The 12,638-nt window shown below is 49.0% G+C and overlaps 1 protein-coding gene across 7 annotated transcripts in view; it reads left to right on the forward strand.

Moving 5' to 3' along the window:
- Window positions 1-12,638, forward strand: part of plxna4 (plexin A4) — a 538,927-nt gene that overhangs the window by 466,244 nt on the left and 60,045 nt on the right. For all 7 annotated transcript variants that reach the window (XM_033040097.1, XM_033040102.1, XM_033040100.1 and 4 more), the window contains exon 22: window positions 8,067-8,335. In XM_033040097.1, the coding sequence (XP_032895988.1) occupies window positions 8,067-8,335 (269 nt within the window). The remainder of the gene's footprint in view (window positions 1-8,066; window positions 8,336-12,638) is intronic.

Here is a 12,638-nt window from a genome sequence, read left to right on the forward strand (position 1 = left end):
AAACTTTAATTCTTAGTCCCCTACCTGGTCGGAGAGGCGGGGAGCGGGCAATGCCTTACCGGGTCGCCGTGCAGTAAGCTCCGGAGCGCTGTGGCCGCCGACTCCCAACATCGCGGAGCTGGGGCTGCGGGCGTCGGGCCGCGGGCGGCGCTGGATTTGGAGCGTCGCGCAGCCAGGGGTAGAGTTCGCCGGGGTCGGAGCTCCAAGCGGCGCCGCCCGTGGCCGGACGCCCACAGCCCCAGCTCCGCGATGTTGGGAGTCGGTGGCCACAGCGCTCCGGAGCTTACTGCACGGCGACCCGGTAAGGCATTGCCCGCTCCCCGCCTCTCCGACCAGGTAGGGGACTAAGAATTAAAGTTTCCCCCTTCACACCCCCCCCCCCCCCCCACCACATAAAATACCTCCAAACTAACTGACTAACATTTAAGCAATGATTTACAATGATTCCCCGGTCTCCGGGGAGGAGGCAGCCGCTCCAGACTTTTCAAGCCGCCTGCGCTACCTACCTAATCTACGCTAAAAATCTTCCATTCCGAAATACGAAAAATTCCGAAATCCGAGAAGTGTCTGGTCCCAAGGCTTTCTGATAAAAGGTTGTGTACCTGTACCTATTAAAGGGAATAACAAAGTCCCAGTAAAGTCCGATCAAAGATAGTCTGATGGTCTCCAATGAGGTAGATAGTAGTTCAGCATTGCTCTCTAGTTGTCGGTAGGATGGTTCAGTTGCCTGATAACTGCTGGGAAGAAACTGACCCTGAATTTGGAGGTGAGCGCCTTTACACTTCTGTACCTTTTGCCCAATGGGGGAGGGGAGAAAAGGGAATGGCCAGGGGTGTGACCGGCCTTTGAGTATGGTTGAATCTGAGAGGGGGAACTATGCAGGGGAGGTTTAGGGAGGGAAGTTTCCAGCTCAGAAGAACTTCTGCAGACCTCAGGTGGTGCTGCGGTAGAGTTGCTGCCTTACAGTGCCAGAGACCCAGGTTTGATCCCGACTACGGGTGCTGTCTGCATGGAGTTTGTACGTTCTCCACGCGACCTCCTTGGGTTCTCACCTGCGTTTCCCAAAGACCTGCGGCTTTGTAGGTTAATTGGCTTTGGTAAAATTGTAAATTGTCCCTTGTGTGTGTAGGATAGTGTTAATATGCGGGGATCGCTGGTCGGCGTGGACTCGGTGGGCCGAAGGGCCTGTCTCCGCCCTGTTTCTCTAACCTAAACTAAACTAAGCCAAAGGTACACAAAAATGCTGGAGAAACTCAGCGGGTGCAGCAGCATCTATGGAGCGAAGGAAATAGGCGATACAATACGATACAATTTATTGTCATTTGGACCCCTTGAGGTCCAAACGAAATGACGTTTCTGCAGCCATACATTACAAAACAAAAAGACCCGAGACACAACACAGTTTACACAAACATCCATCACATCGCTGTGATGGAAGGCAAAAAAACTTATCTCTCCACTGCACCCCCCCCCCCCCCCGATGTCAGAGTCAAAGTCAAAGCCCCCGGCTGGCGATGGCGATTGTCCCGCGGCCATTAAAGCCACGCCGGGTGATGCAAGGTCGCGCACCGGGTCTTGGTGTTAGAGCCCCCGGCGTGCGCTCGCAGAGTCCCGCGGCCATTCCAAGCCGCGCGGGGCGATGGTGTAAGGCCCCGCTCCAGGAGCTCTTCAACCCCGCAACTCGGGCGGGAGAAGTCGCCGTTGCGGAAGCCCCGAAAAGCGGTCTCCCAGCAGGGACCCGCGGGCTCCCGGTGCCGCCGTCCGCCAGACCCGCAGTTGCAGCCTCCGAAACTCCGGGGGTCGGGTGGCAGCAGCGCTCCACCACCGCTCCACCCGCTCCGGACTCGGCCAGCTCCGCGACGGTGAGGTGAGTAGTCGGCAGCTCCGCAACTGGAGCCCCAGGTCATTCCTGTTGGAGGCCGCTCCACGTTGCAGCCCCAACGACAACGGAGACCCGACCAAGAAAAAGTCGGGTCTCCCGTGCAGGGAAAGATTTTAAAGTTACCCCCTCCCCCCCACCCCACCCCCACCCCCCCCACACACACACATACCCCAACAACAAAAATAACAAAAACTACATAAAAACGAGACAAAAAATAAAAAAACACAGACGGACTGCAGAGGCCGCTGCTGACAAGAGTCGCGCCGCCCACTCCGTCCCGAAACCCTTCTCCCCCATCAGTCTGTAGAAGGGTTTCGGCCCGAAATGTCGCCTATTTCCTTTGCTCCAAAGATGCTGCTGCACCCGCTGAGTTTCTCCAGCATTTTTGTGTGCCTTCGATTTTCCAGCATCTGCAGTTCCTTCTTAAACTCTTATAAACTAAACCAAACTGTACCGCAGTGTGAAACAACACCAACTCTTGTTTCAATGGGTTTGGCAGAGAGACTGTAAGCTGTGGACTGCTCTTGGCAGCCGAGTTCATTGCCCAGAGAGTGGCAGTACCACTTAGCTTGAACATTATTCACAGCTTTGCTGATTTTCTATGCACTGCCCCCTTCCAGCCAGCAGCCTCATTCTATTTCCATCTGATTGAAAGTCAGCTTGTCTGGTAACTATCCAGGCACCAGAACACTCACTTCAGTCGGCAGGATCGAATCCTCTCCAGCTAGTATGTGGGATGTGTTTGAGTGATCAAGAGGGGTCTTTCATTTGCTTGTGTAAGTAAGAAGGAACTGCAGATGCTGGTTTACACTGAAGATAGGCACAAAATGCTGGAGTAACTCAGCGGGTCAGGCAGCATCTCTGGAGAAAAAGAATAGGTGACGTTTTGTGTCAAGACATTTGCTTGCTGCTTTCAAAGAGTTCCCAGACCAAGATGATGTAGACTACTACTTCTGCTGAAAAGAAAATAATAGTTTCTCTCGTATTTACCTTAACACAGACGGGATCTCGGTGGAATCTCAGGTCCTCTCGAATCCCCACAGCTAACAATTCAGTTGATTCTCATGATTTGTTGGGTAGAAAAAACGCCTACATGTCCAGTCACATATTGACCCTGGCCAGGATTTCCTTGCCTTTCTCAGCATCTGATCAGTTCCAGTTTTGAGCACCTATTTGAGCAAGTTGTCCATTGTATACTGTCCTCAGAAACATGCATCCACATCCATCTCTTCCCTTCCCTTGGCTCCTCCACCTCCAATCCTGCTCTTGGCTTCACGATGCGAAGCTCTTCTATCCTTATCTCACACCCTTTGTCTTCTCATCACTGGCTTTTGTCCAACCAGCTGCCTATCAATAACCCTCCTCACCTGTATCCACCTATCACTCGCCAGACTCCCCCCCCCCATTTTCGACCAGCTTAAGGGCCTGTCCCACTTTCCTGAGTTATTCCCGAATTCTCCCGAGTTTTCAAACTCGCAGAATGTTCGTAACGAGTCCGTAGGAGTCCGCGGATATATCGTAGCGGCTCGTTACGCCAGCCGTTAGATACTCGGGGCTATTTCTTTACTCGTGGACGTTTTTCGTCAGGCTGGAAAAAACGTCCCGACTTACCTGATGCCCCGAGTACCTAACGGCTGGCATAACAAGCCGCTACGATATATCCAAGGACTCGTTACGAGCATTCTGCGAGAATTTGTGAATAACACCGGAGAATTCGTGAATAACTTGAGAAAGTGGGACAGGTCCTTTACTCCCCAACCTGGTCATAATCAGTCAGAAGCAGAATCCGGGCCCGAAACGTGTTCTCCAATCCATGTTCTCCAGAGATACCTCCTGCTCTGCTGAGTTAGTCCGCCATGTTGTGTACTTTCTTCCCTCTCATTGGACAGCCTTCTAACATCCAATGTATCTTTACATGGATGTCAACAAAATAGAGAGAGTACAGAGGAGATTTACTAGAATGTTGCCTGGGTTTCAGCAACTAAGTTACAGAGAAAGGTTGAACAAGTTGGGGCTTTATTCTTTGGAGCGCAGAAGGTTAAGGGGGGACTTGATAGAGGTCTTTAAAATGATGAGAGGGATAGACAGAGTTGACGTGGAAAAGCTTTTCCCACTGAGAGTAGGGAAGATTCAAACAAGGGGACATGACTTGAGAATTAAGGGACAGAAGTTTAGGGGTAACATGAGGGGGAACTTCTTTACTCAGAGAGTGGTAGCTGTGTGGAATGAGCTTCCAGTGAAGGTGGTGGAGGCAGGTTCATTTTTATCATTTAAAAATAAATTGGATAGTTATATGGATGGGAAAGGAATGGAGGGTTATGGTCTGAGCGCAGGTATATGGGACTAGGGGAGATTATGTGTTCGGCACGGACTAGAGGGGTCGAGATGGCCTGTTTCCGTGCTGTAATTGTTATATGACATGACCCCTCATCCTTCATTGCTGTCTTCAGTGACAAAGGAACACAGAAACATGGAAAATAGGTGCAGGAGTAGGCCATTCGGCCCTTCGAGCCAGCACCGCCATTCAATATGATCATGGCTGATCTGTATGGTAGACAAATCTGTAGGTAGCTGGAGAAACTCAGCGGGTGCAGCAGCATCTATGGAGCGAAGAAAATAGGCAACGTTTCGGGCCGAAACCCTTCTTCAGTCCTACCTTCGATTTTCCAGCATCTGCAGTTCCTTCTTAAACAATCCAGAGTCAGTACCCCGTTCCTGCTTTCTCCCCATCTCCCTTGATTCTGTTAGCCCCAAGAGCCATATCTAATTCTCTCTTGAATACCATCTCGAGCTGGCACACCGGTCAAATCTGTGGTGATGCACCGTTTCTGCCGCTCGAGCTGAAATTGCAAGGAAACCTCACTCGTTGCTGCCAGACATACTTGGAACTAAGGTACACAAAATTGCTGGAGAAACTCAGCGGGTGCAGCAGCACTGTGGAGCGATGGAAATAGGCGACGTTTCGGCCCGAAACGTCACCTATTTCCTTCGCTCCATAGATGCTGCTGCACCCGCTGAGTTTCTCCAGCAATTTTGTGTACCTTCGATCTTCCAGCATCTGCAGTTCCTTCTTGAACATACTTGGAACTACATTGGCCGCTGCTTCATTAGCCAAGGATGGAAATGCTGCATCGGGGGAACACGCTCACCAGGGATGGCTCATCACCAATTTCTCTGGGGATGGACAATAAATGCTGGCCTTGTCAGCCAGCAACCCTCCCGTCTCGCAGGAGGATTGAAAGAAATCCGCCTGCTTCGGAATTACTTGAATAATTAACCACAGTCGGCAGTGATTGGCAATAAAAAGTTGCTGTGAAGTGTTTTCGCCTTGGGCTCTCTGCGCACCATTGTTCGACTGAAGTCGGGGGGAACGGTCGGTAATTATTTATAAGGCACTTCACTTTTGTAAACATCATACTTAGTCGCACTTACCAATCCACCTGATCGTAAAAAATCACAAGCCGTCAGCTTGTTAATGAGGCTCCAAGGCGATGAAACCTGCAGCTTCACACCCAGAGAACGCAGTTCCATTTAGACGCAGCAGCTACAACCTCTACCCTCGGGTAATCAGAGGAAGCTCTTAACAAAGTGCGATGGAACTAATGCTGCTCACCCTGAACCTTGCCCTTGCTACTTTCCCCCTACCTGAGTAAGGTCATAAGATTGGCTCTCAAAAAGAATCTGGGAATAATCTTTCAGCATCTGCTGTTGCCATTTAAAGGGACCATAGACAATAGGTGCAGGAGTAGAGGCCATTCGGCCCTTTGAGCCAGCACCGCCATTCAATGTGATCATGGCTGATCATCCCCAATCAGTACCCCGTTCCTGCCTTCTCCCCATATCCCCTGACTCCGCTATTTTTAAGATCCTATCTAGCTCTCTCTTGAAAGCATCCAGAGAACCGGCCTCCGCCGCCCTCTGAGGCAGAGAATTCCACAGACTCACCACTCGCTGTGAGAAAAAGTGTTTCCTCGTCACCGTTCTAAATGGCCTACCCCTTATTCTTAAACTGTGGCCCCTGGTTCTGGACTCCCCCAACATCGGGAACATGTTTCCTGCCTCTAGCGTGTCCAAGCCCTTAACAATCTTATATGTTGGGACATTGAGTAGCACAGTCTGTTAGGAATGAATCATTTCCTTCTTAGACCTGCGATCGTACCTGGCCCAGAATGGCAAAAGAAAATGCCATTTTCTAATTCCCATTGCCGCGATAGAGTTGCTGCCTCACAGCACCAGAGACCCGGGTTCGATCCTGACTACAGGTGCTGTCTGTGTGGAGTTTGTACGTCCTCCCCGTGACACGGTGCTCCGGTTTCCTCCCACACTCCAAAGATGTGCAGGTTTGTAGGTTAATTTGGCTCTGCTAAACATAGAAACATAGAAAATAGGTGCAGGAGTAGAGGCCATTCGGCCCTTCGAGCCTGCACCGCCATTCAATATGATCATGGCTGATCATCCAACTCAGTATCCTGTACCTGCCTTCTCTCCATACCCCCTGATACATTTAGCCACAAGGGCCACATCTAACTCCCTCTTAAATATAGACAATGAACTGGCCTCAACTACCATCTGTGACAGAGAATTCCAGAGATTCACCACTCTGTGTGTGAAAAATGTTTTTCTCATCTCGGTCCTAAAAGATTTCCCCCTATTCCTTAAACTGTGACCCCTTGTTCTGGATTTGTTGAAAATTTGTAAGTTGTCCCCAGTGTGTGGGACAGTGCTAATGTATACGGATCGCTGGTCAGCACGGACTCGGTGGGCTGAATGGCCAGCTTCCACGCTGTATCTCTGAACAACACCAAAAAAAATCACACGATTAATATTTTATTCCAATGAATGTTCAAGGCCCATTAGCTCTGCTATAGTTCTACTGTTGGTTTCTGTTTTACTGACATTCATCCTCCACCCACTTGCAACTGCTTTAATAAGCTGCTAGTTTCTGATCTCATGATTAACTCTGCAGGCTTTTTGTCGAGAGATGAATCAGAAAAGAACCCTGTCACCATCCTTGGGCCGCTCGGAGGATGGGTTTCCGAGGGTCCGACCTTTCATGGGACCGATAGTCGACATTGATGAGTCGGACTGAAGAAGGGTCTCGACCCGAAACGTCACCCGTTCCTTCTCTCCAGGGATGCTGTCTGTCCCGCTGAGTTACTCCAGCATTTTGTGTCTGTGGGCAAAATACAAAGTGCTGGGGTAACTCAGCAGGTCAGGCAGCGTCTGTGGAGGGAATTGATAGATGTCGATTTGGATCAAGATTGATTGTAGTGGGGGGGAGGAGGGGAGAATGCAGGAAACGAGGTGGGTGGCAGGACAATGCCTTGCAAGCTGTCTTAGATGGGTAGGGGGGTTTTAATTGACTGATGGTTAGACAAAGTGACAAAGGCAGTTCATTTACTTGCCTTTTGTGTACAAAATGAGGAGGAATAGATCGGGTAGACGCACAGAGTCTCTTGCCGAGAGCAGGGGAATCTAAAACCAGAGGGCATAGGTTTGAGGTGAAGGGGGGAAAGATTTAATAGGAATCTGGGGGGTATCTTTCTCACACAAAGGGTGGTGGGTGAATGGAACGAGCTGCCAGAGGAGATAGTTGAGGCAGGTAGTATCGCAACGTTTAAGGTAGAAGGTACAGGAGCCTGAAGACTGCAACAACCAGGTTCAGGAATAGCTACTTCCCCTCAGCCATCAGGCTATTAAACCTGGCTCGGACAAAACTCTGATTATTAGCAACCACTTTCTGTTATTTGCACTACCAGTTTATTTATTCATGTGTGTATATATTTATATCATGGTATATGGACACATTTATCTGTTTTGTAGTAAATGCCTACTATTTTCTGTGTGCTTAAGCAAAGCAAGAATTTCATTGTCCTATATACAGGGACACATGACAATAAACTCACTTGAACTTGAACTTGAATTTGAAACATTTAGGCAGGTATATGGATAGGACAGGTTTAGAGGGATATGGGCCAAATATAATCAGGTGGGACTAGTATAGATGGGACATGTTGGTCGGTGTGGGCAAGTTGGGCTGAAGGGCCTGTTTCACTCTATGACTATGGCTTGAGATGAAAATGGGACAACATGGTTAGATAAGAGGTGGATTGTGAAGCTAGAGGGAGGGATATGGGTGGAAGGGGAACTGTTTGTTGACCCTTGTGTTACTGCTTCATTTCAGGTTCCGGGATACCGTCAGGATAGAGTGGAGAAAGGTCTGATGATGTTTGGTCAGCTCATCAACAGCAAGGTCTTCCTGCTGACCTTCATCCGGACACTGGAGTCCCAGCGGAGCTTCTCCATGCGGGACCGGGGGAACGTTGCGTCGCTCATCATGACCGTGCTGCAGACCAAGCTGGAGTATGCCACCGACGTCTTGAAGCAGCTGCTCTCTGACCTCATCGACAAGAACCTGGAGAGCAAGAACCACCCGAAGCTCCTGTTGAGGAGGTAAGGCATCGCTGAATAACTCGCAGTGTTTTACAAAGGACAACGACGAGATGGGTTTGGAGATCAGGACTACACCTGGAGCCCGTTTCCCTTCAAGAGTTAGATATACAGTAGCTCTAAGGGCTAACGGAATCAAGGGATATGGGAGAAAGCAGGAATGGGGGAATAATTTTGGATGATCAGCCGTGATGATATTGAATGGCGGTGCTGGCTTGAAGGGCCGAATGGCCTACTGCACCTAGTTTCTATGTTTCTATCATGTATCTGAACACTGTGTAATCATGAGCGGTCCTGAACTACTATCTACCTTATTGGAGACCCTCGGATTATCTTTAATCAAACTTTACTGGACTTTATCTTGGATCATCTCCCGGTGGCTCAGCACTTCAACTCCCCCTCCCATTCCGAATCCGACCTTTCTGTCCTGGGCCTCCTCCATGGCCAGAGTGAGGACCACCGGAAATTGGAGGAGCAATACCTCATATTCCGCTTGGGCAGTCTGCACCCTAGTGGCATGAACGTTGCCTATTTCCTTCGCTTCATAGATGCTGCTGCACCCACTGAGTTTCTCCAGCACTTTTGTCTACTAAACATTAAACCTCTGCATCATATATCTGTACACTGTGGTTCGATTGTAATCATGTGTTGTCTGTCCGCTGCCTGGTTAGTGCTCAGCAAAGGTTTTTCACTGTACCTCGGTACACGTGACAGAAAACTGAACTCAGCTTAGCTCATGATAGTCCAAGTCTCCAAAGCATACATCAAGGAAAGGATCATTGAACCTCAGTAACCATGAACTTTGCGATGGCTTTGAGTTTGCCTTTTGTTTATTGTCACGTGTACCGAGGCACAGTGAATAGCGTTTGCTGCGTGCTATCCATTCCGCGGATAGACAATACATGATTACAATCAAACCATCCGCAGTTTACAGAAACATGATAAAGGGAATAACGTGAATAGCGTTTAGTGCAAGGTAAAGTCCGATCAAAGATAGTCCCAGGGTTTCTAATGAGGTAGATAGTAGCTCACGATTGTCCATCTAGTTGTTGATAAGATGGTTCATCGTGATCATGATCTTCAGGCATTCTTTTGCTCAGGCGGCCAAAGACTGTGCTGGGATGTAGTGGGAGAGTCGAGGACCTTATGTCCTTAAGACCTGATGTTTAAGGTGATGGTGGCTTCCATCATCGACGTGAGGCCACGCAGGAAGTAGCCGGCCAAGAAATGGAGTGGTCCCTGTTTTCCAGGGCTTTATTTTGTGCTCAGAGGTTATGTTGTACAGTGGGGCAGTTAGGTAGACACCCTTGGCCATGCAGATGTTGAGTGCATGGTCCTTCGTCTCGTTGGCGTCATTGAACGAACCTGCAATGACTACAAACGTATGCAGAGACAGGCACTGCAAGCAGACTACATCTTAGCTGCTGGGGTTGGAATGACCTTGGCAGTGGAGAGTAGAATGCTGGAGAAACTCAGCGGGTGAAGCAGCATCTATGGAGCGAAGGAATAGGTGACGCTTCAGGTCGAACCCCTTCTTTGGACAGTGGAGAGTTTAGTGTGGTGTAGCTTATTTTAGCTTATTTTAGTGTAGTTTGGTGTAGTTTAATGTAGTTTATTTTAGTTTAGTTTGGTTTAGTCTAATTTACAAAAACAGCACGGAAACAGGCCCTTCGGCCCACTGAGTCCGTACTGACCAGTGATCCCTGCACATTAACACTCTCCTGCACACACTAGGGCCAATTTACAATTTTACCCATTAAGCCAATTAACCTACAAACCTGTACGTCTTTGGAGTGTGGGTGAAACATAGAAACATAGAAAATAGGTTCAGGAGTAGGCCATTCGGCCCTTCGAGCCTGCACCGCCATTCAATGTGATCATGGCTGATCATCCAACTCAGTATCCTGTACCTTAGACTTAGACTTAGATCCTTTATTTGTCATTTAGACCTTTCGGTCTGAACGAAATGTCGTTGCCTGCAGCCATACATGTAATAATAAACAACAAAACACACAATAAACACAAATTAACATCCACCACAGTGAGTTCACCAGGCACCTCCTCACTGTGATGGAGGCAAAAATCTTAGGGTTACTGCCTTCTCTCCATACCGCCTGATCCCTTTAGCCACAAGGGCCACATCTAACTCCCTCTTAAATATAGCCAATGAACTGGCCTCAACTACCTTCTGTGGCAGAGAATTCCAGAGATTCACCACTCTCTGTGTGAAAAATGTTTTTCTCATCTCGGTCCTAAAAGATTTCCCCTTATCCTTAAACTGTGACCCCTTGTTCTGGACTTCCCCGACATCGGGAACAATCTTCCTGCATCTAGCCGGTCCAACCCCTTAAGAATGTTGTAAGTTTCTATAAGATCCCCCCCTCAATCTTCTATATTCTAGCGAGTACAAGCCGAGTCTATCCAGTCTTTCTTCACATGATAGTCCTGACATCCCAGGAACGAGTCTGGTGAACCTTCTCTGTACTCCCTCTATGCCAAGAATGTCTTTCCTCAGATTAGGAGACCAAAACTGTACGCAATACTCCAGGTGTGGTCTCACCAAGACCCTGTAAAACTGAAGATCTCGGAGAAAACCAACACAGGTCACTTACAAACTCTGAACAGACAGCACCTGTAGTCGGGATCGACCCCGGGTCTCTGGCGCTGTAAGCCAGCAAATCTATCATTGTGCCACTGTACATCAGTGGAACAGATCTGCAGATCTAATGTTCAACCTATGTATGGGATCTGTGCCCCGGCTAACCGTCAAAGGGGTCCTGGTTTGATAAAAAAGACTCTATATATATGCAATTCATCAGTAGTGACAGTGTGCAAATCACAGCGTGGCCCTGGGGCCAGGGTAATTTCATGCTCAGTGACATTTGTAGGAGACACAAGCCATGGTTTAATTGATGACGGCTCTAGAGGGTGTGCTGGAGGTCAGATTTACATGTCCCATTCAAATCCAGGGTCCCCCAGCTGGGAAGTCGGGAAGCAATCTCCTCTGAGCACCGCGCTCCCAATTATAGACACAAGCTGCTCATCGCTCCCTCTCCGAATGCCAATGAGGTGGGCTGCATGACTGAAGGCCCATAGTGGAACCGAGCAGGCTAGAACTCGGCTCCCTCAAGAGGCACTTACACCAGTGCACAAACCAGGGCAGCACAGTGGCGCAGCGGTAGAGTTGCTGCCTCACAGCGCCACAGACCCGGGTTCCACCCCGACTACGGGCGCTGCCTGTACGGAGTTTGTACGCTCTTCCTGTGACCGCGTGGGTTTTCTCCAGGTGCTCAGGTTTCCTCCCACATCCCAAAGATCATAATCATACTTTATTAGCCAAGTATGTTTTGCAACATACGAGGAATGTGGCTTAATTGGCTTTGTAAATTGTCCCTACTTGGGTAGAATAGAACTAGTGTACGGGGATCGCTGGCTGATGGGGACTCGGTGGGCCGAATGGCCTGTTTCCATGCTATATCTCCTAAACTAAACTAAAGTTTTTATGTGTAGGAAGGAACTGCAGATGCTGGTTTAAACCAAAGGAAGCTGGAGGAACTCAGCGGGTCAGGCAGCATCTCTAGAGAGAAGGAATAGGTGACTTTTCAGGTCAAGACCCTTCTTCAGACTGAGAGTCAGGGGGAAAGGGAAATGAGATATAGATGGTGATACGGTGAGATATAGAACAAATGAATTGGCAAAAAAGTAACAATGATGACGGAAACCAACAATGAAATCTCCACTAAATAAAATCAAAATTAAAGTTTTGAAGTGCACCACAGCCAGGCTTCTGCTTAAAGGCTTATCAGAATGATGACACCCCCCAAAGCTGTGGGATAGTCAGTCCGGCTTGTAACTTTAGCCTCTGCTATCGGGAAGAAAGCCCATGAAGGGAGGACCTACAGAATCACAGAGATACGGCTGTTTAGATTAGTTTAGTTGAGTTTAGAGATACAGTGTGGAAATAGGCCCTTCGGTCCACCGATTCCGCGCTGACCAGCGATCCCCCGCACACTAACACTATCCTACACACACTGGGGACAATTTACATTTATCCCAAGCCAACTAACCTACAAGCCTGTACGTCTTTGGAATGTGGGAGGAAACCGAAGATCTCGGGGAAAACCCACGCAGGTCGCGGGGAGAGCGTGCGGACTCTACACAGCCAGCAGCGGTAGTGAAGGTTGGACCCGGGTCTCTGGCGCTGTAAGGCAGCAACTCTACCGCAGCGCCACCCTGTGTGTGAATTGGACGGAGGCTCCTTGTGATGGAACGATCAGGGTTAATTAAAAGCAACAAATGTAACATG

Source organism: Amblyraja radiata, chromosome 21 (assembly GCF_010909765.2).
Source record: "Amblyraja radiata isolate CabotCenter1 chromosome 21, sAmbRad1.1.pri, whole genome shotgun sequence".
Lineage (NCBI taxonomy): Eukaryota > Metazoa > Chordata > Chondrichthyes > Rajiformes > Rajidae > Amblyraja > Amblyraja radiata.